The sequence below is a fragment of the Physcomitrium patens genome, chromosome 2 (assembly GCF_059467195.1).
Source record: "Physcomitrium patens ecotype Gransden chromosome 2, ASM5946719v1, whole genome shotgun sequence".
NCBI classification, from domain to species: Eukaryota; Viridiplantae; Streptophyta; class Bryopsida; order Funariales; family Funariaceae; genus Physcomitrium; species Physcomitrium patens.
In genome coordinates, this window is record NC_143411.1 from 6,080,209 (window position 1) to 6,106,603 (window position 26,395).

At 38.3% G+C, this 26,395-nt stretch overlaps 1 protein-coding gene across 2 annotated transcripts; it reads right to left on the reverse strand.

The window, feature by feature from the left end:
- Positions 1–13,753: 13,753 nt before the first annotated feature.
- On the reverse strand, positions 13,754–22,623 carry LOC112275278 (cadmium/zinc-transporting ATPase HMA3). Of its 2 annotated transcripts, none has more exons than XM_073532304.2 (13): positions 21,971–22,623; positions 21,399–21,623; positions 19,918–20,602; positions 19,513–19,770; positions 19,146–19,243; positions 18,511–18,724; positions 18,057–18,194; positions 17,514–17,841; positions 17,086–17,285; positions 16,551–16,693; positions 15,986–16,054; positions 15,388–15,817; positions 13,754–15,047 (listed from the first exon to the last, which is right to left on the reverse strand). In XM_073532304.2, exons 1-13 carry the CDS (start codon positions 22,022–22,024, stop codon positions 13,915–13,917), a joined length of 3,975 nt encoding a protein of 1,324 aa, XP_073388405.1. In that variant the 5' UTR covers positions 22,025–22,623; the 3' UTR covers positions 13,754–13,914. The 2 variants fall into 2 exon arrangements, with proteins under 2 accessions (XP_073388405.1, XP_024361292.1); XM_024505524.3 differs by having other exon boundaries at positions 18,511–18,766.
- Positions 22,624–26,395: the final 3,772 nt, after the last annotated feature.

Below are 26,395 nucleotides of genomic sequence, written 5' to 3' on the forward strand. Positions count from 1 at the left end.
CATATCTTCTGCTGCAGGATTATCAACTTTTGAAAAATCAAAAGTATCAAGTCGTGGATGATAGCCATAATTGGTAAAGAAAGGTGTTTGTTGCGTGGAAGAATGTACCGTATTATTATAAGCAAACTCTGCCAATGGCAGAAGGGTTGTCCAATCATCTTGTTGGTAGTTGATAGTACACCTTAAATATTGCTCCAAGACTTGGTTTACGCGCTCTATTTGTCCATCAGTTTGAGGATGAAAAGCCGAAGATAGTTTTATGTCCACTTTTAAAATCTTGAAAAGGGTCTTCCAAAATCTTGACACAAATTGAGTTCCCCTATCCGATATGATATCTTTAGGTAATCCATGATAGCGATAGATATTATCAATGAAAAGCTTAGTTGTTTCTTCACCTGTGATAGATTTTGTACATGGCACAAAATGTGCCATCTTGGTGAAACGATCTACTATCACAAATATAGAATCATAAGATCTTGAGCTTGGAAGATCTGTGATGAAATCCATAGAAACAGAAGACCATGGTTGTTCTGGTATAGGTAATGGCTGAAGAAGTCCGTAAGGTCGATGACGAGGAATTTTTGATCTTGAACAAATATCACATGATTGTACAAAGTCTTTGACTGACTTCCACATTTGTGGCCACCAAAAATCTCTTGATATGAGTTCCAAAGTCTTATTATATCCAAAGTGCCCTGCTGCTAGAAAGTCATGACGTGCTTGAAGAACACGTAAACGTGCTTCTCCTTCTGGAACATATAGGCGTCCTTCAAAATATAATAGATTATTCTTGAACTCAAACTTAGAAGGATCATGAGACTTGGAAGAATTATTCTCGATATCATAAACAAGAGGGTCTGAGGACATACTGGACTGGATTTGCTTGAGAAAAGTTGAATCAACAGTCAATGTTGATTTCATTGCTCGGAGATGAAATTGCTCCGGTTTCAAGAGGACCGTTCTTTGTTGCTCAAAAGCTGCATCTCCTTCTTTTGGTGCAAAATAAGAACGTCTAGATAGGGCATCGGATAAACCTTGTTGTTTTCCTGGCCGATAAGTGATAATGAACTCGAATCTTGACAAAGACATACTCCAACGAGCTTGACGACGATTCAACACGCGTGCTGACATGAAATACTCGAGGTTCTTGTGATCTGTATACACAGTGACTGGACTAGAAGCGCCTTCTAGATAATGACGCCATTCTTGAAAGGAATCCACGATCGCAAGAAGTTCTTTATTGTGGATCTCATAATTGATCTCGGCTGCTGAGAATTTTCTTGAATGAAAAGCTATCGGATGGAGTTTGTCATCTATTCCCATTTGTGATAAAACTGCACCCAAGGCAAAATCTGATGCATCTGTTTCCATAAAAAATGCCTTGGAAAAGTCAACACGATATAAGACTGGTGCAGAGACAAACGATGTCTTCAAGGCTTCAAATGCTGCTTCCGCTTCTTGATTCCATTGAAATTTATCTTTACTAGTCAAGCGTGTAAGTGGAGCTGCAACTCGTGAGAAATCTTTGATGAAGATCCGATAGTAATTGGCAAATCCCAAGAAACATTGAACATCTCTTACTGTCCTTGGAATCTTCCAATCCATGATTGTTTGGACTTTCTTAGAATCCATCATGAGACCATCATTTGAAATGATGTATCCTAAAAAGTCAACTTGAGTAGTGTGAAATACACACTTTTCCATCTTGGCGTACAATCCTGCATCTCTAAGTTTTTGTAATACTTGACGAACATGTATTTCATGTTCTTCGACGTTCTTGGAATAGATCAGGATATCGTCTAGATAGCAGACAACAAAATTGTCTAAGAATTCACGAAATACATCATTCATGAGATGTTGAAAAGCAGCTGGTGCATTCGTGAGTCGAAAGGGCATGACATTATATTCGAAATGTCCATACCTGGTTCGAAACGCAGTCTTCCATTCATCTCCTTCTTTGATCCGTACTAGATTATATGCTCCTCTTAGATCTATTTTTGTATAGATCTTAGCTTGATTCAACTGGTCAAGGAGTCCTGATATCAAAGGTAATGGATACCTGTTCTTGATTGTGATCTTGTTGAGTCCTCGATAATCAACACACATTCGTAAAGATCCATCTTTTTTCTTTACGAATAGAATTGGAGCTCCTGCTGGAGATTTTGAATGGCGTATGAAATTCTTCGCTAAATTCTCGTCAATATATGTCTTGAGTTCAGCCATCTCATCTTGCGATAAACTGTAAATTGGTCCAAATGGTGGCTGAGTTCCTTCCTTGAGGTCGATTGAACAATCATATGGACGATGCTCAGGAAGAATATCTGCATTCTTTTTCTCAAAAACGTCTTGATACTCCTGATATTGACTTGGAATGCCACTTGAAGTCTTTACGTTTTCAGAAATAGGTGCAGCATAAATAGCAAAAGTTGATCCTTCTTTTGCTGCGTGTATAAATGCTTTTGCACCTATCAGTACGGGTTTTACTGTACTAGACTTATAATTTTTTACTTGGTTCGTAAAACTATTAATAACGCTTTTGGAAAAGTCAAGTTTACGCGAATTCCAATCTATTCGAGGGTTATATTTTTCTAGCCAGGATAAACCTAAAATAACTGGATTGGACGGGGATTTAATTATGTTAAAAGCTATGTAGCTATCATGACCGTCTATTGTTACTTTTATAGGATGAGTTTCATGAGTGACATCTCCAGAAGACAAGGGACGACCATCTATGACTTCTACATGTACTGGTTTAGGTTTCTGTACATAGGGTATTTTACGACTTTTAACAAATTGTTCATCTAAAAAACATGCTAAGGCTCCCGAATCTAATAAAGCAGAGGCTTTGTAATTCTTAGGTCCTAAATATAAGTCTATTATAAAACAAGGAGAGGGTTCTGAGGAGAGGATAGGACCTTCATTAGGAATTGTACAAGGTTCCAGCTGCACGGTCCCTATTGTAGCTGGACGAATCCGTTTTCCGACATGTTGTCTTCTTTGACCGTCGTACCCCTCATTTTATAGTTGCGTCGTTTCTTTGGACAATGTTGAGCAGTGTGCTTAGGTTCTCCGCAATATAAACATAATCCTTCTTGACGACGACGAATCTTTTCTTGCTCAGTTAGAGGTTTAAAACGTACCGCGTCAATTTGCATGTCTTCTACTTCCGAATGTACGTTTGGCAAAGATGTTGATGTTGCCATTGAGTAATAACATTGAGGTTCCCGTGAATGATTCTCAGATCGAAATTCAAAAAGTCGATTATCACATTTTACCGCAAAATCGATTGCTTGACTCAAAGTTTGAGGATCAGGTAAGTTGAGCATCAATTTTTTTACTTCGTATTGCAATCCGTAAAGAAATTGACTGATGAGTGCAGCATCATCCCACTTGATGTCAATTGCAAGTTGTCAAAATTGTGAAGCATATACTGTTACTGAGCGATTTCCTTGTCGCAGAATTCGGATCTTATTTGTTGCAACACGAGTTGCATCGTGTTCACCATACATAGATCGAAACTCCGCCAAAAAAGCTTCCAAATTGTCCAATATTGGATTTCGTTGTTCAAGAAAAGACGAAAACTACGATAATGCAGAACCAGAAAGTAGAGTGCCAATAAACCTGACTTGTGATCCTGGAGTTGGATAGCTTTGCGGTTGAAGTTCAATTGCCAATTGTACTTGATTGATGAACCCTCGAAACTTTGATCTCGTACCATCAAATTTCTCAGGTAAGGCAATTCTTGGTTCTCTAGTGCTTATAGGGTGTTGTACAATTGGAGAAGGAACGTGATTTGTTGTAGATGTTGAAGCAGCTCCGATCATCTCTATATCTCCACTTTCTGCTATTCTTGTTCTTTTCTGTGTTGGTGAATTGAGTTGATGCATCGCAAGCATTAACTCCCTCATTTGCTCTTGCATTTGTGCCATTGCACTCTTCATTTCAACAAGCTCTGCCATAATGACACTAAGAAGAAAAATTTGTTTGATATTGCTCAAGACAAAAGAAAAGAAAGACTTGATAACAAAGAAGATACTAAGAACAATATCAGTTTAGAAGTGGGTAATCCGCAAACTTCTAATACGCTTATGTCTTGTCAAGAGAAAGGGGTAATCCACTCTTACTCAAGAAAAAACAAAGCTCTGATATTGTAAGTGTAGTCTTGTCAATCTGTCAAGGACAAAGACTCGATGAGGAAAAATATATACCAAAAGGCTATCTCGATATAATAAGTCAAAATATAAACAAGTAGGTATATTAAAAGGAAACTGGAATGGCTATTGCCACAAGACAAGAAACTAAAGACTCTTGAACCTGGACTAGAAGCAAGAAAGGAGTTGACAAGAGTGAAGAAGCCTTCACTCTTGTCTCTATATATACTATCTAACTAGGGGCTACGTGGCGACGTTCTATAGGACCTCCAATATGTGTTGACTTTGTAGGACACATGCCTTGACTTATAAGGCAAGTTTTTCTACGTGTGGGCCACATAGTTAGCTTGATCTTCAAGCTAATAACATGTGTGGCACATGGCCAACTTGTTGACCACGTTTTTAATCCAAAAAGTCAATTAAAGACACCTATGAAGTCAAAGCAGCGTCTAGGAAGTTTCTAGGAAGCTTCTATATTAAATATTATACAATTAACTTACTTTTATCTACTTTTACTTACTTCTACCTATTTCTATATGTAATTATTAGCTTACATGATTATGGCCGTGACATGTACTCTCTAGATGATCTTACCTTGTACCAAAGGAAAGAAATGTTGCTTTTGATCAACAATGAATAATTTTTTTGAAGCTAGAGCATCTTCATCTTCGAGCAATGAAATCAAAACTAACTGTTGATTCAACTTTCATTAAGCAAGTTCAATCAAGTATATCTTTTGATCCTCTTATTCATGATATTAAAGAAAATCCTTCAAAGTCTCATGATACTTCCAAGTTTGAATTCAAGAAGAATCTACTATATTTTGAGGGATGCCTATATGTTCTAGAAGGTGAAGCTCAATTACGTATTCTTCAAGTTCGTCATGACTTTTCAGCAGCAGAACATTTTGGATACAATAAAAATTTTGAACTAATATCCAAGAACTTTTGGTGGCCGCAAATGTGGAAAGTAGTCTAAGATTTTGTACAATCTTGTGATGGTTGCTCAAGATCAAAAACTCCTCGTCATCGACCTTATGGACTTCTTCAGCCATTACCCATTCCACAACAACTATAGTCTTCTGTTTCTATAGATTTTATCTTGGATCTTCCAATCCTATGTTCTTATGACTCTATATTTGTGATAGTAGATTGTTTTACCAAGATAGCATATTTTGTAGCATATACAAAATCTATCACTGGTGAAGAAACAGCTAAGCTCTATCTTGACAATATCAATTGCTATCATCGATTACCTAAGGATATTATATCAGATAGGGGAACTCAATTTGTATCAAGATTTTGGCACACTCTTTTCAAGATTCTAAAAGTGGATATAAAACTATCTTCGACATTCCATCCTCAAACTAATGGACAAATGGAGCATATTAATCAAGATTTGGAGCAATATTTAAGATGTACTATTAACTACAAACAAGATGATAGCACAACTCTTTTGCCATTGGTAGAGTTTGTTTACAATAATATAGTACATTCTTCTACAAAACAAACACCTTTCTTTACCAATTATGGTTATCATCTATGACTTGATACTTTTGACTTTTCAAAGTTGATAATCTTGTTGTAAAAGATTTGGCAATTCATTTGTCAAAGCTACATGCAACGATAAAGGCATAGTTAAAAGAAGCTCAAGAACAACAAAAGGTCAATGTGAATGTCTATTGAAAGGAACAACCACCATTCCACATAGGTCACAAGATATGATTACTTTGTCGCAATATCAAGACTATTCATCTTGTGACAAGTCGGACTATCAAAGACTTGGACCATTTTTTATTTCTATATAAATCAATCCAGTTGCATATCGTTTACATCTATGGGAGTCAATGAAAATCCATCTAGTATTCCACATGTCTCTTCTTGAACCATACAAGACAATGGACATATCAAGAAGAAGACAAGCTCCACCTCCTCCTATAAAAGTGGACAATAATGAAGAGTTTGAAGTGGAAGAAGTCTTAGATTCAAGGCAGCACCAAAATAAATTAGAATATCTTATCCATTGGCATGGATATGATATTAGTAAATATACATGGGAGCCAGTAAAGAATCTTGCAAATGTAGCAAAGGTGGTAGAGGCTTTTTATCGACGACATCCATCAAAATGAAGATGAAAACCTTTCTTATAAAAGAAACAAGATCTAAGCAAGATAACATTGTACTTTCAATCTTTATTTGTAGCTTCTTTGTAGTTGTGACACTGAGGAGATGGAGAACCAACAACCAATAAATTTGACTCAAGAGCCTACATTTGCTGACCTACCGGAGGAAACATTACGATTGTCATAACCTTCAAGACGACACAATCGAGATGAAGATCTTCAAGAATAACATGTTCTTTCTTGAATAGATGGCGAGATACAATACGTTTGGTATCACGACCTTAGAAGGGACTTCTGATATTTGGTGATTTTACTAGATGTAAGAACAATTCTTGATGGTATTTCAAATGTTTTATTTGAAGGAAGTTATGAAGGCCTCAACAACGATCAAATAACTGCATGGATTCCTGCCCTAGTATGAGATACTACCAATAGTTAAGAGGCCCTATTAATCATCTTTAAAGAGAAAAAAGATCAGAGTATATGGCAAATATAATTTGTCGCATCATAGATTTCTTCAACATATGATGACCGCTCCTCATGGAACTCGTCCCTAGAAAGGGGGGATAATGTCACGGACATATGCACATAAGCCAATAATTACATGTATAAATAGATAGAAGTAAATAAAAGTTGATAAAAGTAAGTTAATTCTTTAATATTTATTATGGAAGCTCCCTAGAAGCTTTACAAACAGTGCTTTGACTTTATATATGTCTTTAATTGACTTTTTGGATTAGAAACGTGGTCAACAAGTTGGCTATGTGCCACACATGTTGTTAGCTTGAAGACAAAGCTAACTATGTGGCCCACACATAGAAAAACTTGCCTTATAAGTCAAGGCATGTATCCTACAAAGTCAACACATATTGGAGGTCCTATAGAATAATGCCACATAGTCTTTAGTTAGATAGTATATATAGAGACAAGAGTAAAGCCTTCTTCACTCTTGTCAACTCCTTTCTTGCTTCCAGTCTAGTTTCAAGGATCTCTACTTTTCTTGGCTTTTGGCAATAGCCATTCTAGTTTCTTTTTTAATATATATATCAAATTATTTCTATTTTGTCATCTTTTTTTGAAAGAAGTCTCACTTGTTTATTTTTTTTTATCATGTTCTTGTCCTTGTCACAAACATACATAGATTATTATTTTTATTACATAAATATAATTATATTTTAAAAAATAAAATTTGATTAAAATACTTTAGCTTTTATTTTAAAAATTAAAAATATTTGTTATAATATATATCTAATTTTAGGCAATTATTATGTAGTAAAAAAATTTATTCAAGAAGAAACTTTTTTATATCAATAACTTGTTCTTTTCTAAATTAATTATCTAAAAGTAAAATTTGCAACTGTAATCTTTTGCTCTACAATATGCAGCTATAAATTGTGTTTTATGAGATGTTACAATGTAGTTAAAGTGCTTCATAATTTTGTAAATAGACAATAAATCCTTGAATCTAAAGAACAAGGTAAATGTTGTTCTAATTTTAAAATTCTTGTCATTTCTAACACTTAGAGAAACTATATTACTCAAGTATAAAGAAAGAATATAAGAGAGGGTTAAAAGACAAAGACAAAATATAATCTTGAATTAAATTAATAAGGACTAGAAATATTATATTTAGAGATATTAGTGCTAAGAAAAATAAAGGCTAAACTTATAATAGTGTCATTTAAGAATATAAGAAGATTAGAACATATATAGATAGTTATAAAGACGAAACTACTATAAAAATTTGGTTCAACCTTAGAGGTGCATAGTTAAAGTTGTTTAAAGATTACATTTATAAAAACCAAAATTATTTAAGACAATTAAAAGTTTGATTTTGAAATAAAATCAAAAAAATTGTTTAGAAAGGTATACATAATATTATAATTAATATGTAGAAATCCAAATTGAAAAAAAAGATGTTCAAATTTAGAATTTTATAGCTGAATTTGTACAAAGATCAATATGTATAACAACCCTAAAGTGTAAAATTTAGATACTTCACAAATATGTCATGATTTTTAAAATAATGGAACCAAAATAAATGTTTTGAAAAAAAATAACATGAAAAATCTTTGTTCAAAACAGTTGTATTGATTTCTTTTTTATAAAACCATTAATTTTGTTACAAAAACTAAAATTATTTAAAAGGTATATTAAAATTTAATTTTTATATTAAATTATATATAAATAAATAAAATTCATTAAAAGATTATAGATTTTAAAATCTCTATTTATAAAAAATCTTGATCCTATATATAAAATAATTAAGTTCTTATATTTTTTTATTATTATTTAGATAAAATTTAAATATACAATTGTAGAATATTAAAATAAGTAATTATGTCTAAAAATTATTAATCTATAAATATAAAACTTTTTATTTAAAATAATATTTTAAAAAAACTTCGTTTCTTCAAATTTTTATTATTTCTATAGATACTTTCTTCACAATAATGTAAAAAAAATTACAAAATTGTAAAATAAAATTTTAATTTGATATTTATAAGATTTTTTAAAAAAAATTATGAATTTTATGAATACTAAAATGATTAATATATCTAATTTATTAAGAAAATCAAAGAAAAAAATTAAAAGTAAAATTTGATATTTTAAATTAGAAAACATATTATTATTTTTAATATATTTTAATTAAAAATATATTTACTATTACTTAATTATATCTTAATTAAGATAATTTATAAAATAAGATATTAGTTGACCTTAACTTTACTAAAGTAATACACTATTAAAATAATTTTATGTTATCTAGGAATATTGTTTGTAAAACTTTCCAGCACCCTTCTTAGATATTTTCAGACTAGAACATATTAATATGATTTCTATGTAAAACAAATATAGCTAGTTCAGAACCTAAATTTTATCTAAACAATATATATTTCAAAAGATTTCGAATTTCGAATAAGATGAATTAATTATATATACAAAATTTGAATTTATACAATAAAAGTTTAAAGGTGTTACATACTTATGAGTTTAATATTTAACTATTCTGGATCAAAGAAAATATTTCAAAGAGTGAGACATGGATTTTAATATTTTGGAATATAAATTAATTGACTGATTACATCATTCCTGAGTTTGACCACAATAGAAGCTAGCAATGATACCAAAAAGTAAGTTTGTATTTGGAATCCACATAATTCAAAATGTCACTGTTAAGGTTTTTCTTTTTCTTATTATTAGCACAAAAATAAGAAAGTTTTAAAAAACTAATTCATTATTGTGTGTGCGTTTTTTTTTTTTTTTTTTTTTTTTTCTAATCTTTATAGTTATTTATATCACTTGTTTTAAAACTGCCACATATCTTGGTATACATTGTTTGTATATGTATAGAGATATCTGAACTTTGATCTTGCTTTGTGCAAGCTTTCCATGCACTAAAAACATTAAATAGTTATTCAAGAGCAATGAAACCTGGGTCCATGCATTACAAATTGTGTTGTTTATTATTATTATTATTATTATATTTTGATGGAATCTATTCACTGCATTCATTTTTATCTTTTTGAATGAGAGCTTATTTCTATATGATTATGTCACTTAAATTTTAGCGGCTAGCCTTTGTAAACTACTACACATAGGCTACCTGGTTTCTATACATTGATGTTTTCAAGGAATGAAATTTTTCTTGTTTGATGATTTTGTGACTGTGAGGCAGTTTTTGGATGTTCACAGTAACCAAAACTTTTAAATTGGGAATAATTCAACAAAAAGAAAAAGAGAAAGGAAATTCATATCACATTTCTTGTAACATAATGAATACTAGAGAATATGATATGAATCCTAACCACCTTTGATGGAAAAATTTAGATATTTTTTTCTTCAAGATACATTGGGTTTTCAAGGGGAAACTTTGTAATCTCGTTTATTTTATTTTTTTACGAATAAAAGAAATAAAAACTATTAATAAAAGCTTGTATTTTTATTAAATGAAAGAAAAAAGATCCAAACATCTTAATCCACAACGTCTCACAAACATCTTAGTCTTTCTCTAATATTCACAACACAAGAAATATAGATATACATATATATATATACACACACATACATACATATACACTAACAACCTTAGGCTGGTGTGCGAAGCAATCCTTTATCCACAAGAGATTATATATATATATATATATATATCTGTGTGTGTGTAACGATCATCTCCCTTCCTTGAAAAATTTGTACAACACCGTATACTTGAGTTGCCAGATTCACACATCTTCCTTACATGGAAAGCCTGTCGTCGCAAGACTCACTCGTTGCTCACGCATCGAGCCCACTCGTGGTTTGGCGATACGATCGAGCCATACGACCAGCGTCATCTGCAGAGACCGAGATATCCCACTAGACTGACACCCCAAATGGTGTGAAACAAAGAATGCGTGGGACATGAACTGGTGTGTGGAGATCGGTGTTTCTGGTTAAAGGATCCACCTGAGCTGCAGGACTCCTTCCTTGGTTCCTGGTGCGTCGCCACGATCAATGGCTCGATCCTCTTCAAACGTCAGAATTCCACCACCCCTAAAAGCCAGCAGTGCGTTGTCTACGACACCAACATCATCCTGAGAACATGGGACGAATCCCAGGGTCTTGATCAGAATTATCGATGCCATCCTCAAACACTAGGTTTGAGATTCTCCCCACCATGGCTTTCCTATGGATATGCAGTCAAAACAGTGGGAAGAAAATGCGAGGATGCGGAAGCTGGTGGCACGACGTTGATGGAGGTCATTGCGCCTCGCTTTCACTGGAATCTGTCGTTCATTCTAGCCATCCTGGGTTATGTGAGTGGGGTCTGGGTATTTTAGCGCACTCCTCCGTCTTGCGGGCTGCAGCTAAGCATGTGAGCTTAGAGTCTAGTCTCCCAGCTGGTTGCTCCTGCACCTCATCAGGTGGTTCGAGGAGAAGCAAACCTTGGAGCTGCTGGTGTGACACCCCTGTATTGACGCTGAGCTGGTCTACCGCAGCTCTGAAAACAGCTTGGTAACGATCTGGAGCTCCTAAAATGGGACACAGGAGACATTTGACTACTTATAAGGAGCTTCGCTTGAAGGGTGTCAAGTAGCACTGCTATCTATCTACTCGTGGGTTACATCCATCCGAGATCGCTTGCGAAGGTATAGTTTAAGGGCAATGAATAAGTACCATTGATTGTTGGACTACTAGCATCTGAATTTTTGGCTGTTGTCAATGAGTTTTTGATGTTGAGTACGCTGAGTAGCGTGCTCAAAGGGTGAGATTGAGCTACTGGAGATCGCTTGCACTAACTCATGATTGTTGACAATAGGATTGCTGATGGTGCAGAATGTTTTCCACTTTGTTGCTGAGTTTGTGTTTAACTAGTCTGTTGTGCAACTGGCGCTTGAGTACTCCTCAAATCATGCTACGTCCCTGCTCCAGATCCAAGTTGCTTCATACTGATCACCGCCATTCCGATGGCGTTACTGATATTTCCCTTCTCATCGCTGCCATAGATTTAAAGGATTAGTTTTATTATAAAATTTTCAACTTTGAACTTTTCTCTAAGTATTTAACCCCGTAATGGATTGGTTTTGTCGGGAAAAGGATATACTAGGAAAGCAGCTGCGACCATAAAATGCCTCAGTATTCTGCTAGTTTGCTTAACCACAGTGGTGACAGTTACCAGTGCAGCGGGGTCGCAGTAGAAAAATCCCTCGGCTACTTTCATATTCGGAGATTCCCATGTAGATTTGGGTAACAATTACATCTTTTCTTTGGCTGCCTCAAATCGTCAGCCATACGGAATTGATGGGAGTGATCGTCAAGCGACTGGCAGATTCTGCAATGGCAAAATTATACCAGATTTCGGTTGTAAATTGCTTCACTGCATGCTCCAACATGCATGACATCGTGTTTCTAGAAGTTGATCCATTGATCTGTACGTTGCGCAACTATGTGAAATCATCTGATGTGCTGTGAAGGTGAATACCTAGGGACGCCTTCCCCCCTTCCAGTGCTCTCACCCGAAGCACGAGAACTTTCTCCATGGTGTCAACTACGCTTCGGCCGGCGCGGGCATCCTTGAAGATACTTGCTCAATCTTTGTGCATATCCTTGCTCTTCACAATGCAGTTGCCCAATCTGTTGAGAAGATTACAACATTTCATTTAATTATTTAATTATTTATGTGTTTTGCCTGTTGAGAATTCTTGCGCCTTGGAACACTGTGCAGATTGGGCGAGTCACAATGAAACAGCAATTTTCCTATTTCGAGCAGACCAAGAAGCAGATTGCACAGATCATTGGGCAACCGGCGACTGACGATCTGATCCACAACGCCATCTACTCATTCACAATCGGGGGGAACGATTTCATCAACTACCTAGCAGGCGCAACAAATGCCAAGAATATGTACACGCCGCAGTAGTACCAAGATCTTCTCATCAACACCTTCAAGAGCCAGCTCAAAGTAAGCCCAACTCGATTCAATTCCACACAAGCTTCTGGAACGTGAATTGGGGAATTTCTTGACTTAATAATTTGCAGTACACAATTTTTAATTGGATTAAGGTCGCAATTGCAGACTGGCTACGATTTGGGGATGCGGAAGTCCATCATCTCCAACATCGGTCCCATTGGGTGTGCACCTTCAGTCCTGTCGCAGAGGAGCCAGAAGGGGGAATGCGTCGAAGAGGTGAACAATTACGCCATAGGATTCAATGCCGCCTTGAAGCCCATGCTGGAGAGCCTGGGAGCCGAACTTTCCAACTCCATCTTCCTCTACACTAATGCCTACGCCGTCGTCAAGGCCATCATCGATAACCCCTTGCAACACGGTAAATCCAAAAAAAAAAAAAAAAAAAAAAAAAAAACTGGTTTCCCCCCTGAAATGCAATTCTCAGACTCTCCTCCACGAACTTCCACACAGCCAACCATCATCCATCATCGTTTCGCTTTCTGTGTGCAGGATTCACAGATCCAGTGTCCACGGCCTGCTTCGGCGTGGGCAAATACAACGGCATCGACAGGGCGTGCCGCACCATCTCACGCCCGAGCCCCGACAGAACTAAGTTGGTGTTCTGGGACGCTTTCCACCCGAAGAAGGTGAAGAAGATTTGCAACGATCAGTTCCTCTTCGGTGGCCTGCACGCCATCAGCCCCATGAATGTGAAGCAGCTGCTGGCCATGTAACACGAAGCCCACAAACACGACCCACTTTAGGAAAAGAGGCTAGGATCGATCAGCGCATGGTGTATTACCGATTGAGCAATTCTAGATTGTGGTGCCCTCATCGCTAGCTGGTGGCGCCGTCATCTTGCATCCACGCTGGGCGCGGCGTTAGCTTTCCTCACCACCACGAATAATCTACCACAGTGGCCTTTTGGGAATGAGATTCCTTCCATACAGGTTCACATGTTGCCTCCCAGGCAAGCTCATTTGCAATAAAACAATACAAAAAACAGCCTTCGTAGTGTGAAATTCCATCTCTCGTTATGTTACAGAATAGTCAAGGTGGAGAGGATAATTTAGTTCAAGGTTTGAATGGAATTCAGTCTGGGAGTACTGTTTCGATATGAGTGAGACCCATGATTGATGCGTACTTACAGCAGAGTGATAACTTACCCAGTATACCACAATTCAGAATTTAATAATACAAGACAGAAGGATTTATTGGCACACAATTTTAGTTGATAGATCGGCACAGCACGAGTCCGGTGAGCCTGTCACGGGCTTTGATGTCTGTTCGTTAGCTGCAGATAACCCCACTACAGCCAAGTTTGCAGGTGACGCTTCTCCATCACAATTAGATGAGTTGCCGTTACTATTCCCACAGTATCCAACTGCCAGCTTCACAGCTTCATTTGTAGAACCACCTGAATTCGAATCCTTGCTTACTTCTGTAATAAGTGACATCACATTCCTGTTTGAAGAAACCTTGCAGCTATCACTTGAGCAACATATAGAGTATGTCGTAATAGAACTGGGGCTACTGCGTTGATTTGAATCCTCCCTGACTTCTAATGTAGATGGAGTCTTTGTGGATGAAGAATGTTTACAGCTCCTAATTGAGCAATATTCTGAAACTTGCTCCTTGTTGACGACGCCGGAATGGCCCATATTATCCCTTCGCTGAGATTTAGTTAAGAGCCTCCCCTCACAATTTTCTTCACAGAAATCTGCCTCAAGAAGAGCACCTTGAAATAGTGTGCTTCGGCTGTTGCAAGTGTCACTAGAACAGCACCCAGCATCTTTCTCTGAAGTTCGTGGCATCCGAATAAATTCAATGTTCTGGACTTCTATCTCTTCTGGCAAACACTTTTTGATAGGATCGCAATCTTTATGCATAACCTGAACCGTCGGATCTAACGGGACATTACTACAACTATGGCTCTCGCAGAAACCCGCACTTATTCTTTCACCCTTTGTCCTGTCAAACCCTCCAACATTGTTTCCATGCTTGTGCCCTTTCCCTCTAGAAGTAAGAACAATCTTCTCACATCTGGCACTAGAGCAACATGGAGGTCGGTATTCCTTATCTGCACAACAAAAATCGTCTTCCTCACATTTCTCCTTCTTTTCATGGTGTTGATGATGGAGGTGGTGGTGGTGGTGATTTTGTTGTTGATTGTGTTTGTGCAACCAGGAGAACCTTACTTTGGGCTTGTGTGAAATAACAGGGGCCTTTATGTTTGTACTTGTAAAGGCCTTTTCTTCCATATTTCCTTCCCCTTTTACACAGCAACCACTGTGATAGCTTTTGGTTTCCTTGTCAAACGCTAAATTTTCTGAAATACAATTATCTGCAGTAATCAAAAAATGAATTTTGTAAATTTCCAGGACTTGATACTACATACTTTTGCCTGTCACAATGTAACTCCACAAGTCTATCCATCATCGACTATAGAGCCATAGCCTCAATCTACGACAACCAGGCCGTGTTTAAAGAACACAAATTGGGCACAATAACTATCTAATATAACCTCGTGCAATTTACAGATGCATTCTGGCAGTGATTCCGCACTAGATTGCAGTCAGCATCAATGAATTTTTTTTATGGAGTACATGACATAATCACCGTGTCAATTTCAACTTTGAGAGAAATCGTGACAGATGCTGCTGTGAAGGAATTGGACAGATTACCTTGAGCCTGGTGCTCGACTTTCTTCAAGATACGTCTGCTGTTGAAGATGACTGCCAGACAAGTTCCTACATCTGCCACTACCCCACCCCACAAAGAAGCATATCCTCCCGCCACCAGACCGATAATAAGCAATTTAGTCGCGAAACTGAAGGTGATGTTTTGCGCAATCTTCCATCGACAGTCCAGTCCCAGCCGCACTGCAGCTGCCAGCTTTCGAAGATCATTTGTCATCAAAGCTACGTCAGCAGTTTCCATCGCAACAGCCGAGCCAGCTACACCCATTGCAATTCCCACATCAGCGGTTGCCAATGCAGGTGCATCATTGATGCCATCCCCCACCATTGCTATAGTACCATGATGTTTTAATTCTTTAATTATCCGAACCTTGTCCTCAGGTATCAATTCTGCGTATACGTCCATTTCACCAATCTGAATCGACAAGAGTGAACGAAGTCATTCGTAAGATTTTAGCGAAAAAAAACAGTCAGAAGAGGAAATTGCGGACGAAGCGAAAGATCACGACATTCAACACATGACTTCTCCAGCTTATAACAAAAGATCCAGAATAATTAGCACTTTACCAACAGCTTTACTTACCTTATTTTGTACTTTAACAGCAGCTGCATTGCTGTCACCAGTAAGCATTGCAACCCGAATACCAAGTTTCTGTAATCAAATACAATATCACAAAAAGTCACATCTTCGTTCGTCATTTAGGAAAGCATTGTATGAAATAAAAGCCACTTATGAACGAGACTCTTTGCGGGTTCAGTTCCCGAGTGCTCTTAAACTTCAAAAAATCTTTGATAATGATAAAATCGTTTTCTAGACTTCCATGAAGGTGAATTTCCGAACTTGTAATCGTATGTCGTTCAAATATATAATTTGATGTAAGTGTAAATAAGGATGTTTCATGGAAAAAAGGTAAAGACGCCATTCATGCAAGTACAAGATCACAGGTCTTACTTGACTGCTACTGAATTGAGATGGACCACCCTTGTTTTAGTCTGGTTGAAAAGAATGATGAAGAATAAAAAACAAATGGACCAGAGATCTCATGAACTGTGAAAAAGAGGACTTCAATTAATAGCTTCTTTTTTAGTCGCTTTTATCAGTTGAAAAAATGTCTTAACAAGAGTAAATCGACTACAGTTTTGAGCACCTTCAGTTCTCTGACCGCTTCGGCAGCTTCTGATCGTAGTTTGTCTCCGACACTGAAAATTCCGATTGCAATTCCGTCGAGACCTACCCAACCAACTGTTGCTCCAGAACTGCTCCAATTCGCTAGTGTTTCGACAGCAGCAGCTGCAGAATATTGACAACCTACCTCAGTATTGGTTAAATGAGAGTACAAATAACAAACGGATACTAAAACTGAAAGGAATGTACTCTAGTCTAAGGCGACACAAAATTGAAGCACAGACGCACAACAAAAACTGATGAAAATTACTAAAATTTGCAAAATAAAATAGATATTAAATGCAAACCCAAATAGAGAGGTTCCAGTGTACAAAGCAAAGAAATGTAATTCTCAATCTTATACTTGATTCAAAATAAACCGAAGGAGACGCTTACAACCGATTCAACTAGTTTAGTAAAGTTAACCGTCTTAAATAATCATAAGGTACAATGCATTGCACATTTTAAATGGAATTAGATTGTCATGACTCCCTGTGATTTCTCCTTGGACTACACACCTGTATCCCACCCAAATCGAGCTGCCATTCGCGCATTTCCTATGTGAATGGTATGCCCATCAACTTCTGCGGAAACTCCCTCTCCCGCAATCACCTCAAAGTTAGCGACATTTTCTGACGGTTCTACCCCCTTGAGGCGTGCGTAGGTAACAATTGCTGCTGCCAATGGATGACTTGCTTTATTTTCTACACTCGTTGTCCTGGGGAGTCAAAGTTAGAAGAAAACCATTTTCATATGGTGTTTGAGACCCTTGCAAATCAACCTTCGTAAAATTTATTTCCATTTCTAAAACCTCAACACACTAAAAGCAAGCAACAGGAAGCAGCCATATCTTAAATCAGCAGCTTGTGATGGACTTCATTCTCCACGTTAATCTTTGACTTTGGTTCAAAAGTCGAGGCTTAAGAAATAAATCGGCATTTCTTACCAGTACAAAACCTCTTTCAGAGTGGAGATACCATCAATAGGGAGCATACTGTATACACAAAACTGGCCTTCAGATAAAGTTCCAGTTTTATCGAAGGCCATAACTTTCAACCTGCCAAGTACCTCCAAATATGTACCACCTTTCACCAACAACCCTAAACGCGCAGCCTGGGCAATTCCACATGTGATAACCACAGGGGTTGATATGACCAAGGCACAAGGGCATGCCACCACAAGAAGAACCAGTGCGAGATACACATAATGAGTAGGATTGTGAACTCCACTCGCCCAGGGAGCGATTCCGATTACAAGAGCCGCTATGACAACACCTGCAAAGACGAAAAAATTAATCTTTGGTAACTCATGCATGAGTCAAAACGCCATACATGAATGAAGAATTCGACAACATAATGATAAGGTAGCTTAACCGCATAACAGCCCAAGCGTGAGGCTGTATTATTACTCAGCACCATTTTGCACCAGCGCATACAAGTTATGCACGTTATACATCTCTCAGGGTGGAACCACTTGGAGGAAAAAATACCGGGGGTATAGTACTTCGCTATTTTCTCCACCAGCAATTCAGTATTGGAGCGCTGATGTTGTGCCTCTTCCACAAGCTTCACCATTCTTGCCACGGCAGAGTCAGCTGACAGAGCTGTGGTTTTGATTGTCAGATATCCTGCAACAGTCAACCAGATGTCGATCTTCTTGACATCAGGAGCTGACACTAATAATATATTATAATCAATGAACTAAGATATTGCATAATTCATGCCAGAATAACAAGCTCAACATCAGTTTACAGAGAAACTCAAACCCTCAACCATTTTCAACAAAAAAGATCAGGTGTGAGAAAGCAACAGAGAATTAGTCACTAGGTCTCATTCAGTTTGTTGCCAAAAGTCACGAACGAACTTCAAGTATTTACTTCCCCAATTATCAACCCTTATTCGTGAGTTGGTGTTGTGTATATGTATCTCCCTTCTAGCACAGACCTGACAAGATCGTTGTTCCAGCCCATACAAAGGCTTCCGTCTCTTTCTCCACCGGTACTGATTCACCAGTCAAGCTACTTTCATCCACTAAGCCTCGACCTGATAGGACTTCTCCATCAATTGGGATCGCCTCTCCGGTCTTTACAGAAAGTAAGGTTCCAACTGCCACCTCCTCCACACGCACTCGCATCCCTCCATCTACCAGCATGGCATTCTGTGGTGCACGATCAACTACAGAAGCTATTGCCGAACGAGCCTGGATGATGCGGTTTTCAAATATAATCGCTTGTTATAGTCCCTCAAGACGATAAGGACTTTCATTAAATCCAATGGGTTATCACAGAAGCTCAGAAAAAAATTACAGTCCTAAGATTGTACCGTTTGATCACCAATATCACTTACTAGGGGCTGTTTCTATCATAAGCCAAGGTGTGTATGGCTCTATGTTTAGTGTTACATGTATCATCAATCGACGCCATTAGCAAACATCAAATCCAATGTCAGTTTCTAAAATGTACTAGAGCTTGTGTTGTTCAGAACTTGAGCTTGTTACAATTTATGAAGCATCAACATATTACCGATTTATGTCAACATCTTATCAATGCGCTTTGGGTTATATTCTGAGGGAAAAGAACCTTAGATGTAGATCTTGTTTCTAACCACTCTGCGAGCGTGAACAGAAAGACGATGGTGCCAGCCTCCAAATAATCTTGTAATGCAATAGCCCCACTTACTGCACATCATCATTCAAAACTTGGTTGACCGAGATATTGGCCTCAGACGTGCAGCTCATCTACAGAGAAATGCAGAAATTTTGCGCACCAAAAAAAAGAAAGATTGTTGAAATTGATAAGGGCCGTCAACTTATTGTACAGAGAACCTTTCTAATGATATAAGATGCTGACTCTTTTCCGGTTGCTGAGAGCGCGAAACAATACACTGGATCCGGAGAATATCCAACTGAATGAGACGTTATTTCAAGGCCTATGCGAGGAGTATTACCTGCAATAAGCATGAGAATGTTGATGTCGAGAAAAAACTTCCTTAGTGCGGCAATTGCCTTCACAACTATCGGTGGCACTCCCACAGCAACAGCCCCAAGAGCAACCCAATGCATCGGTTCGTATAAGTACTTGAAGAATGCAATCGCTAATAAGATACCAGAACCTAGGCACCATGGACTTGGCCAGTTGCGACCACCTTTCAATTCACCACGCTGATGTATACTGGCATCCAAATGTGCTCCGTTCAGAACCTTCACTGAAATAATCGGAAAACCAACATTCACAAATTAAAACCACAACGACAATCAGCAGCTGCAGATTGGTCGAGTCACACCGTTCGAAAGTTAACAAAAGTAAATGGGAAGCAAAGAGTTGCAGGGAAGCATAGGGTTAGATTTTGCACCAAGCTGAACGTCCGAGATTAACAATGGATCATGCAGAACAAGCACAGTCTTGGCTGTGACGTTTACAGAAACGTCCTCAACACCAGTTAGTGGGGCTAACAATTTCTTGATCAATGGAACTTCACTTGGACAGCAGATTCCCATGACATCGAGCTTCGTTTTACATAACGCACCACCAAAATTAACAGGAATGTCCACCTTCGTCATGCCTTCTTGAACTAGGTTTCGCCCTACACTAGCGAAAGGCATGAGTGTACATTTTTCGTCCAACTGTCCTTTCGCAATTGCAAAACCATCCCTCTCATGGGCTTGTACATCTTCAGCACATTGTGGAAGGCTCTCGTAACCTGTCTGCTTGGGACTTTCGTAGCTGAAGAGGTCCACAAGAGTCGGCCGCAGTTTCAACTTCGCTACAGTTTTACCTCTGTTGATTAATCGACCGTGTTCAATAAAACCGCGCTCATGTCCATTTTGAACTTGAGGGTGACTCAGAGAAAAAGAACCGTCGTTAAGAGGTACAAGCCAATCAAAATGGTCTCCGTGACGTATCTGAGAGTGTCCACAGCCCTCTTTATGCTCATGGTCTATGTCGACCACTGGTAGTACTGTCTGACATAGGTCTGACAGCTCGCGAAGTACAGGTAATGCACAACCCGACTTTTCCATGCAATGCTCGTCGATACACTGCAAATGTAACTTTCCACAAGTTAGCTCTCTAGAGCGTTCAGTCTTTGTTAGATAGTGACCATAAAGAAAATCTTAAATTCTTTTCTCGAGAAGTTTGTGACTCCTGTTCGGACATCTCAGATAATCTACTCTCGTAACATCTGAGACATGCTAGCAGAACAATCATGGAACTCCTCATCATTCAATTGAACACAGCACAGGGCCATTCACCAGAAACGAAGTTTGTGACTCCGTCGAAGTAAAATATCCGCAGGTGACGCGGGAAGCATAGCTAACACCCATATAAGACGAACCATGATGCCCTTGGAACTGTGACACTGTCATGAAAAGCCGAAGAGACCAACATTTTGCTATGGGCTAATCGTGAATGGCTATAACAGAGATGAAAAATTCTGAGGATTTGTAAGTGCTCATTAAGAACAGTGGAGCTATACAGTAGAATAGCAGCAATCTTTCGCGCAACCCCTATCAATAGGAATCAAAACTAATAAACGAGAAGAATCGATAGCTAGTGTACAAATCGGTCGAACCAAATGCCCAAATTAGAGGTTCAAATTTCAATCGTGCGGGTTGAAACCGTAATCAAATATTTTATTTTTTCTGTATTCAGAATTTTGTGGCAATAGCCGAGGCAAACCGTTAAGCTGTTGGTTAAGTATCGAAAGCATGGAATCTTGGCTGGTTCTACCAACATTTCTTCCCATTCCCTTAACATTGATGCAACCAAGGGCCTGATAAAAATAAAAAATAAAAAAAAATAAAAAAAAATACGATATCGGTTGACAGAATGAACCTGTTCCAATGGAATGTCCTGAATGTCCTCGCCACGGTGCACGTGTGGGTGGAAATACCCTGCTTCCTGAAGATAGCACACGCCAGCTGAGGCATCCTGTGTCCTGTGATCTTTAAAGCATAGTTCCGTACTTTTGATGGAGTCTGCGTATTCTTGTGGCAAAGAAACATGTTGAGGTCGTCCATTTTCGTCAAGCACCACAAAATGCTGACCCTCGTTGTAATCCTGCGACCCTCCCACAGAATCATTTACTAAGTTCAATGACGCCGATTCAATTCAATCCAGAGACGTACCACTAGTAACACAATCTAGCACGAAAGAAGCCATTCACAGGTTACGGGATCGAATTCCAACCAGCTGTCTACGTCAAAAACGAGACACAAATTCGAGAGCGTTCTAAAGACAGCAAAGAAAATACACCAGCTACAAAATTCTAAAGTCTAGCGACGCAATTTTCCTCATGGGGTCCGTAATCCATCGAATGTGGTGTCTCCATCTTAAAACTCGTAAACACGAGTTCAGTGCAAGAAATGAAGCAAAGAAAATTCAAATTCAAAAAAACAGACACGCACCACGCACGAAGGCAGCGGGAACTTCCCACCATCAACCAAGGCAACCGACTCCATCACCGTCACTCCGAAAACGACTCTGACAGAGCACCTCCTCGCAATACTTGAATGAAGCTTACGTTCCCCTCACCGTAGAGCCCCTGGACCTCAACGCACAATGAAAGGTCTCATGGATCCAAACTGTCTGCAACTATATATCAATGCCAACCCCTCGTCGTCTCCAGAACCAACTGAAATCATTACCCTTGCCATAATCGCAGCGCTTTCGTATTCACCAGAGTCTTCGCCGCTTTCTGAGTAAGATTCTCTATAGCAACCAAAACTTGGTCGCGTTCACGGATATCTCGACGAGACCGAATTGTACAGCTACTCTCTCAGATCAGGCGCCCATACTTTTCTCGCCGCAGTCAAAAGGCTTTTGCTCTCTCTATTATTTCAAAACACGTTGTCAAGAGTTCATACACAGCATGTGATTAATGACCAGCACACAACCCTAACCCTCAGCCATGCTGATCACGCGACACGCTGCAGCGGCATGGGCAGTGACAGCTGACACTCCCATGTCCAGTGCAAAAGGCGTGAGGAGCAACCTCGACAGCCCCGAGCAACACTCCAAGATTATCGTCCACGGAATCCCGCCCCACACGTATTGTGGGTCAACACCCCCCTTCGCCTCCCCCCCCCTTTGCCAACGTTCTAGCTTAACGAATAAAACGAAAACTGTGCAACTAAATGTCCCTTTCTCCACGCAGTGCCTTGAGCTTTTTTCGAGACGTGATTCCGCATCTTCTTTAAATAGAAGATTCCACGTCTGTGATACGTCTATGAATGGGACAGAGACATGGTTTTAGTGCATTCGTCCAACCTGGCGACTAAAAGGGAGGAGTCGACTTCTTCTGAGAGGAGGGAGAAGATGAAATTTCCTCCCATTCATTCTGAAGGGATTAATTATTGGAGGCCTGCAAGAAAGAGGTTGTTCTTAGGGAGTGGGACTGGGTGAAAAAGTTTTTATTGGAATCTATCCATCCATTGGAATCATACCCACACATGAGAGCTTTGCAGAAATTGCGTTAAAACTAGGGGAATGTTCAACCGACTCCAGCTTTTACTAAATCAACCCACCTATCAAAACCATTATTACATCCATCCCTTGTCTTTACCCCTCGTCACCAGTTTTTATTCCCAACACCCACCTCTTGTCTTGACCCCTTGTCACTTGTTTCCATTTTATATAAAATAATATACAACTTTCAAAGCAATTATTGTTTTTTGCTTAGGAAACCAACCTTAATCCCCAAAGCATTTAACCAAGGATTTTACACATGATGTCTATTTCAAAAGATTTGTACATTTAAAATTTCAGATAGAAAATTTTAGATTCCACATGTGTGGATAACACAATCAAGTAATCCACTTGTGTTCAAATTGAAATAAGATGTATTGTCTTTTAATTGCAATTAGAAGATTGCATTGCAACATCAACAACATTTTAGTCATAAAAAGAAATTACAATACAGCATCTAAGTTCAAGGCTATTGTTGCCATTCACAAATATGCAACATGAAACAAGGGGTCATGATGGAGGATGGGCACTAAAAATGGGGATGAGGACTAGGAATAAGGAGAACAGGGACAAGGGATAGGGGAGATAGTTCTGATAGGTGGGTTGATTAAGTAAAATCTGGTGTCAATTCAAACATTCCCCTCAAAATAAATATATAAATAAATAAAAATTTGTCCAAATTCCTTCTGTTTTGATTTTGGTGCACCGACTTGGACCAATTCCAGTGAAGCAAGATTGGATTGTCTAACTAAATTTTGTTGGTGGAAGTTCCTTTGAGGCATTCCTTCATTTGATACTCCCAATCAACTTTTGTAAATGTGAAAAGAAGAGCCCTATTCTATTGCAAATGGATCATTTAAAATATTGTTCTTCAAGAAAAGATATTTAGGTCTTACACTTGATTGTGTACAGAATGCATAGGGACATGGTGATGTTTCTGATGTGTATATAACCCTAACACAAAGCAAGTGCCATGCTTCAATTATTTGTCTCACAAATAAACAAACAAACCATAAAAATGAAGAGTTAAAACCCTAAATGAACCTGAAGTGTGCATGCATAGGGAGACCAGGAGGGTTGGATAGTGTGCCAGCAAGACAGGATTCTGCAGTGAATCTATTTGGCACATACAGAGATGGGACCAGGATGGATACCTGTGAACTTGGAGACTATGTGTGAGTCCCAAGTGTGCATAACTTGGAATTGCTAAAAGCAAAATGTTTTCCTTGCCTTGGGCCCCTCTCCTGCCTTTGCTTCCTCCATGCTTCTGAGCCATGGCACATGCAAAATGCAATGACCTCCATTGTTGGGTCTCCAAGGAGAAAAGGACCCTGCCCATTAGATATACTTCACTTTGCAAGCAATCCAGGTGGCAGAATTCAATCTACAAGTTAATGGTGTGTCTGTAGTTTATTTATTTATTTATTCCATAATTTGTGTGATTAAAAATACAATAAAAATTAATGACATTGGCACTCATTTGAAAAGCCACAAAATTTCTATGAAAAGTTAAGTACGAATTATTAAAATCATTGTCATTATTTTAGAAAAAAATATAATGCACAATTTTATACCAATCAATACAAGATAGACATTATCAAACTGCTTTTTCTACCAATTAATCTTACCTTATTGACTTTGTAAGTTACATTTCAACATTATGAATTTATATTTTAATTTTTGAAATAAAATTCTCATACGTTCATTATACATTGCAAAATTTCGTCAACGGTACTCATCAACTACTCGTAGTTGATAAATGACCAAATACTAGACTGAAATAATGAATGAATAAATATGCGACTATGTGACATATTCATCCAAGTACTTTGATCCATTCATTTATATAGTCGGTAGGGTTTGTAGGGCAAATGGTCATCCTCACCGATTGGACAATGCGGCTTTAGCGAGAGCTGGTTCAGCGCAACACCTTAAATAGCTAATATGCGACTGAAATGTGAGTAACACTTGTTTCTCGATTTAGCCGTCGAGCTCCGTGTCACGCATTTGAAATGAGTTCACTCTCGATTCCACAGAGTATTACTAACTCGAGTCATAGAGAGAGGATCTGCAAGATAATGCGAATGTTTTGGTGAGGTGTTATTAAGATTTCATGATCTGAAGAGTGCGAGGAGCGGAGAATAAAATTACATTGGAATGATTGCAGTTGCCAGCTTAATATAGCGCATCCAAGCACTGATATGGTTTCAGGCTGTCTGGGGAGGATCCCGATGACCTATCAGCAGCTGGCGTGATGCTGGCGACCAGAAGCGATTTTTGATGTGCTGCGCTTTGTTCGATAAATTAAATTAACCGCAAAAAGATTTTTTTTTTTTTTTTTTTTTTTTTTTTTTTGGCGCTCATGGAGAAAGTCGCAATGTTGATTTCTGTGCTGGATGCCGGGGCATGGCGTGCGAGAGATTGGAGTATGGAAAGGGTCTAGGTAAATGAAATTTACAAGCTGAATATGGCGTTGAGGATTGTATCTGGGGATTGTATTTAGATTCCTTCCTCTTTGTTTTTGGTTCCGAATGCACAATGCTGTTGTTTTAAATTTTCAGAAAATGAGTGTTGTGTTAAGTGACAATGAACGGTGTAGTTGTACTCGACAATGCGATGATATAAAGGCTCTCGAGGGAGCTGATATAGAAGGTCCAGGTTTTTCGAGCAGGCATCGTTTTCGAATTAGGGTATTGAAGGTGTCAGTGCAGAATATCTGCCTACATTGCCTTAGCATGAGCCTGAAAAATGGCAATTGTTCAGTAACTGCATTGCTGATTCTAGTCTCGAATCACGGACATCGATGGATTGATTGGTGTGAATGATAGGATTTCGCATGAGACACTTGCTTCACCGTCAAATTCTTCATTTAGGGGCGGAGGAAGTTGACCCTAAGTTTTTAGGTTGCTCATATTTCATCTTAATCTTTTTCCTGTATTCATACTTTCGTTCTTAACTAGACTGCAGGTTATGAGATACATGATCAAGATCGCTACATGCAGGAATATAATGTATTGGTAGCAATTACATGGAAACCAAACTACACAAAAAAAAATTGGTTCAAAGTTGAACTGTTAATTTTTGGGGCATTTGATCTTTAAGCAGGGGTGGACTTGTGAATCACCAGCCTATGCTTAAGGTTTCAACGCGGATGCACATTTTTTTCTTGTGGAAAATGATAGATCGGTACCGATACATTATATCCCTAGCCTACTTGGGAGTACGAAGATGTCTCCATGTTGTAGAAACTAGGGTATTTTGTTGCATGTTTAAGGCATTTTAGAAGGACAAAAAGCTCTGAACGAGCCTTGACATAGAAGGATGCCACCAGGTATTCACTTCTATGCTGAGACTTTTTCTGTGTC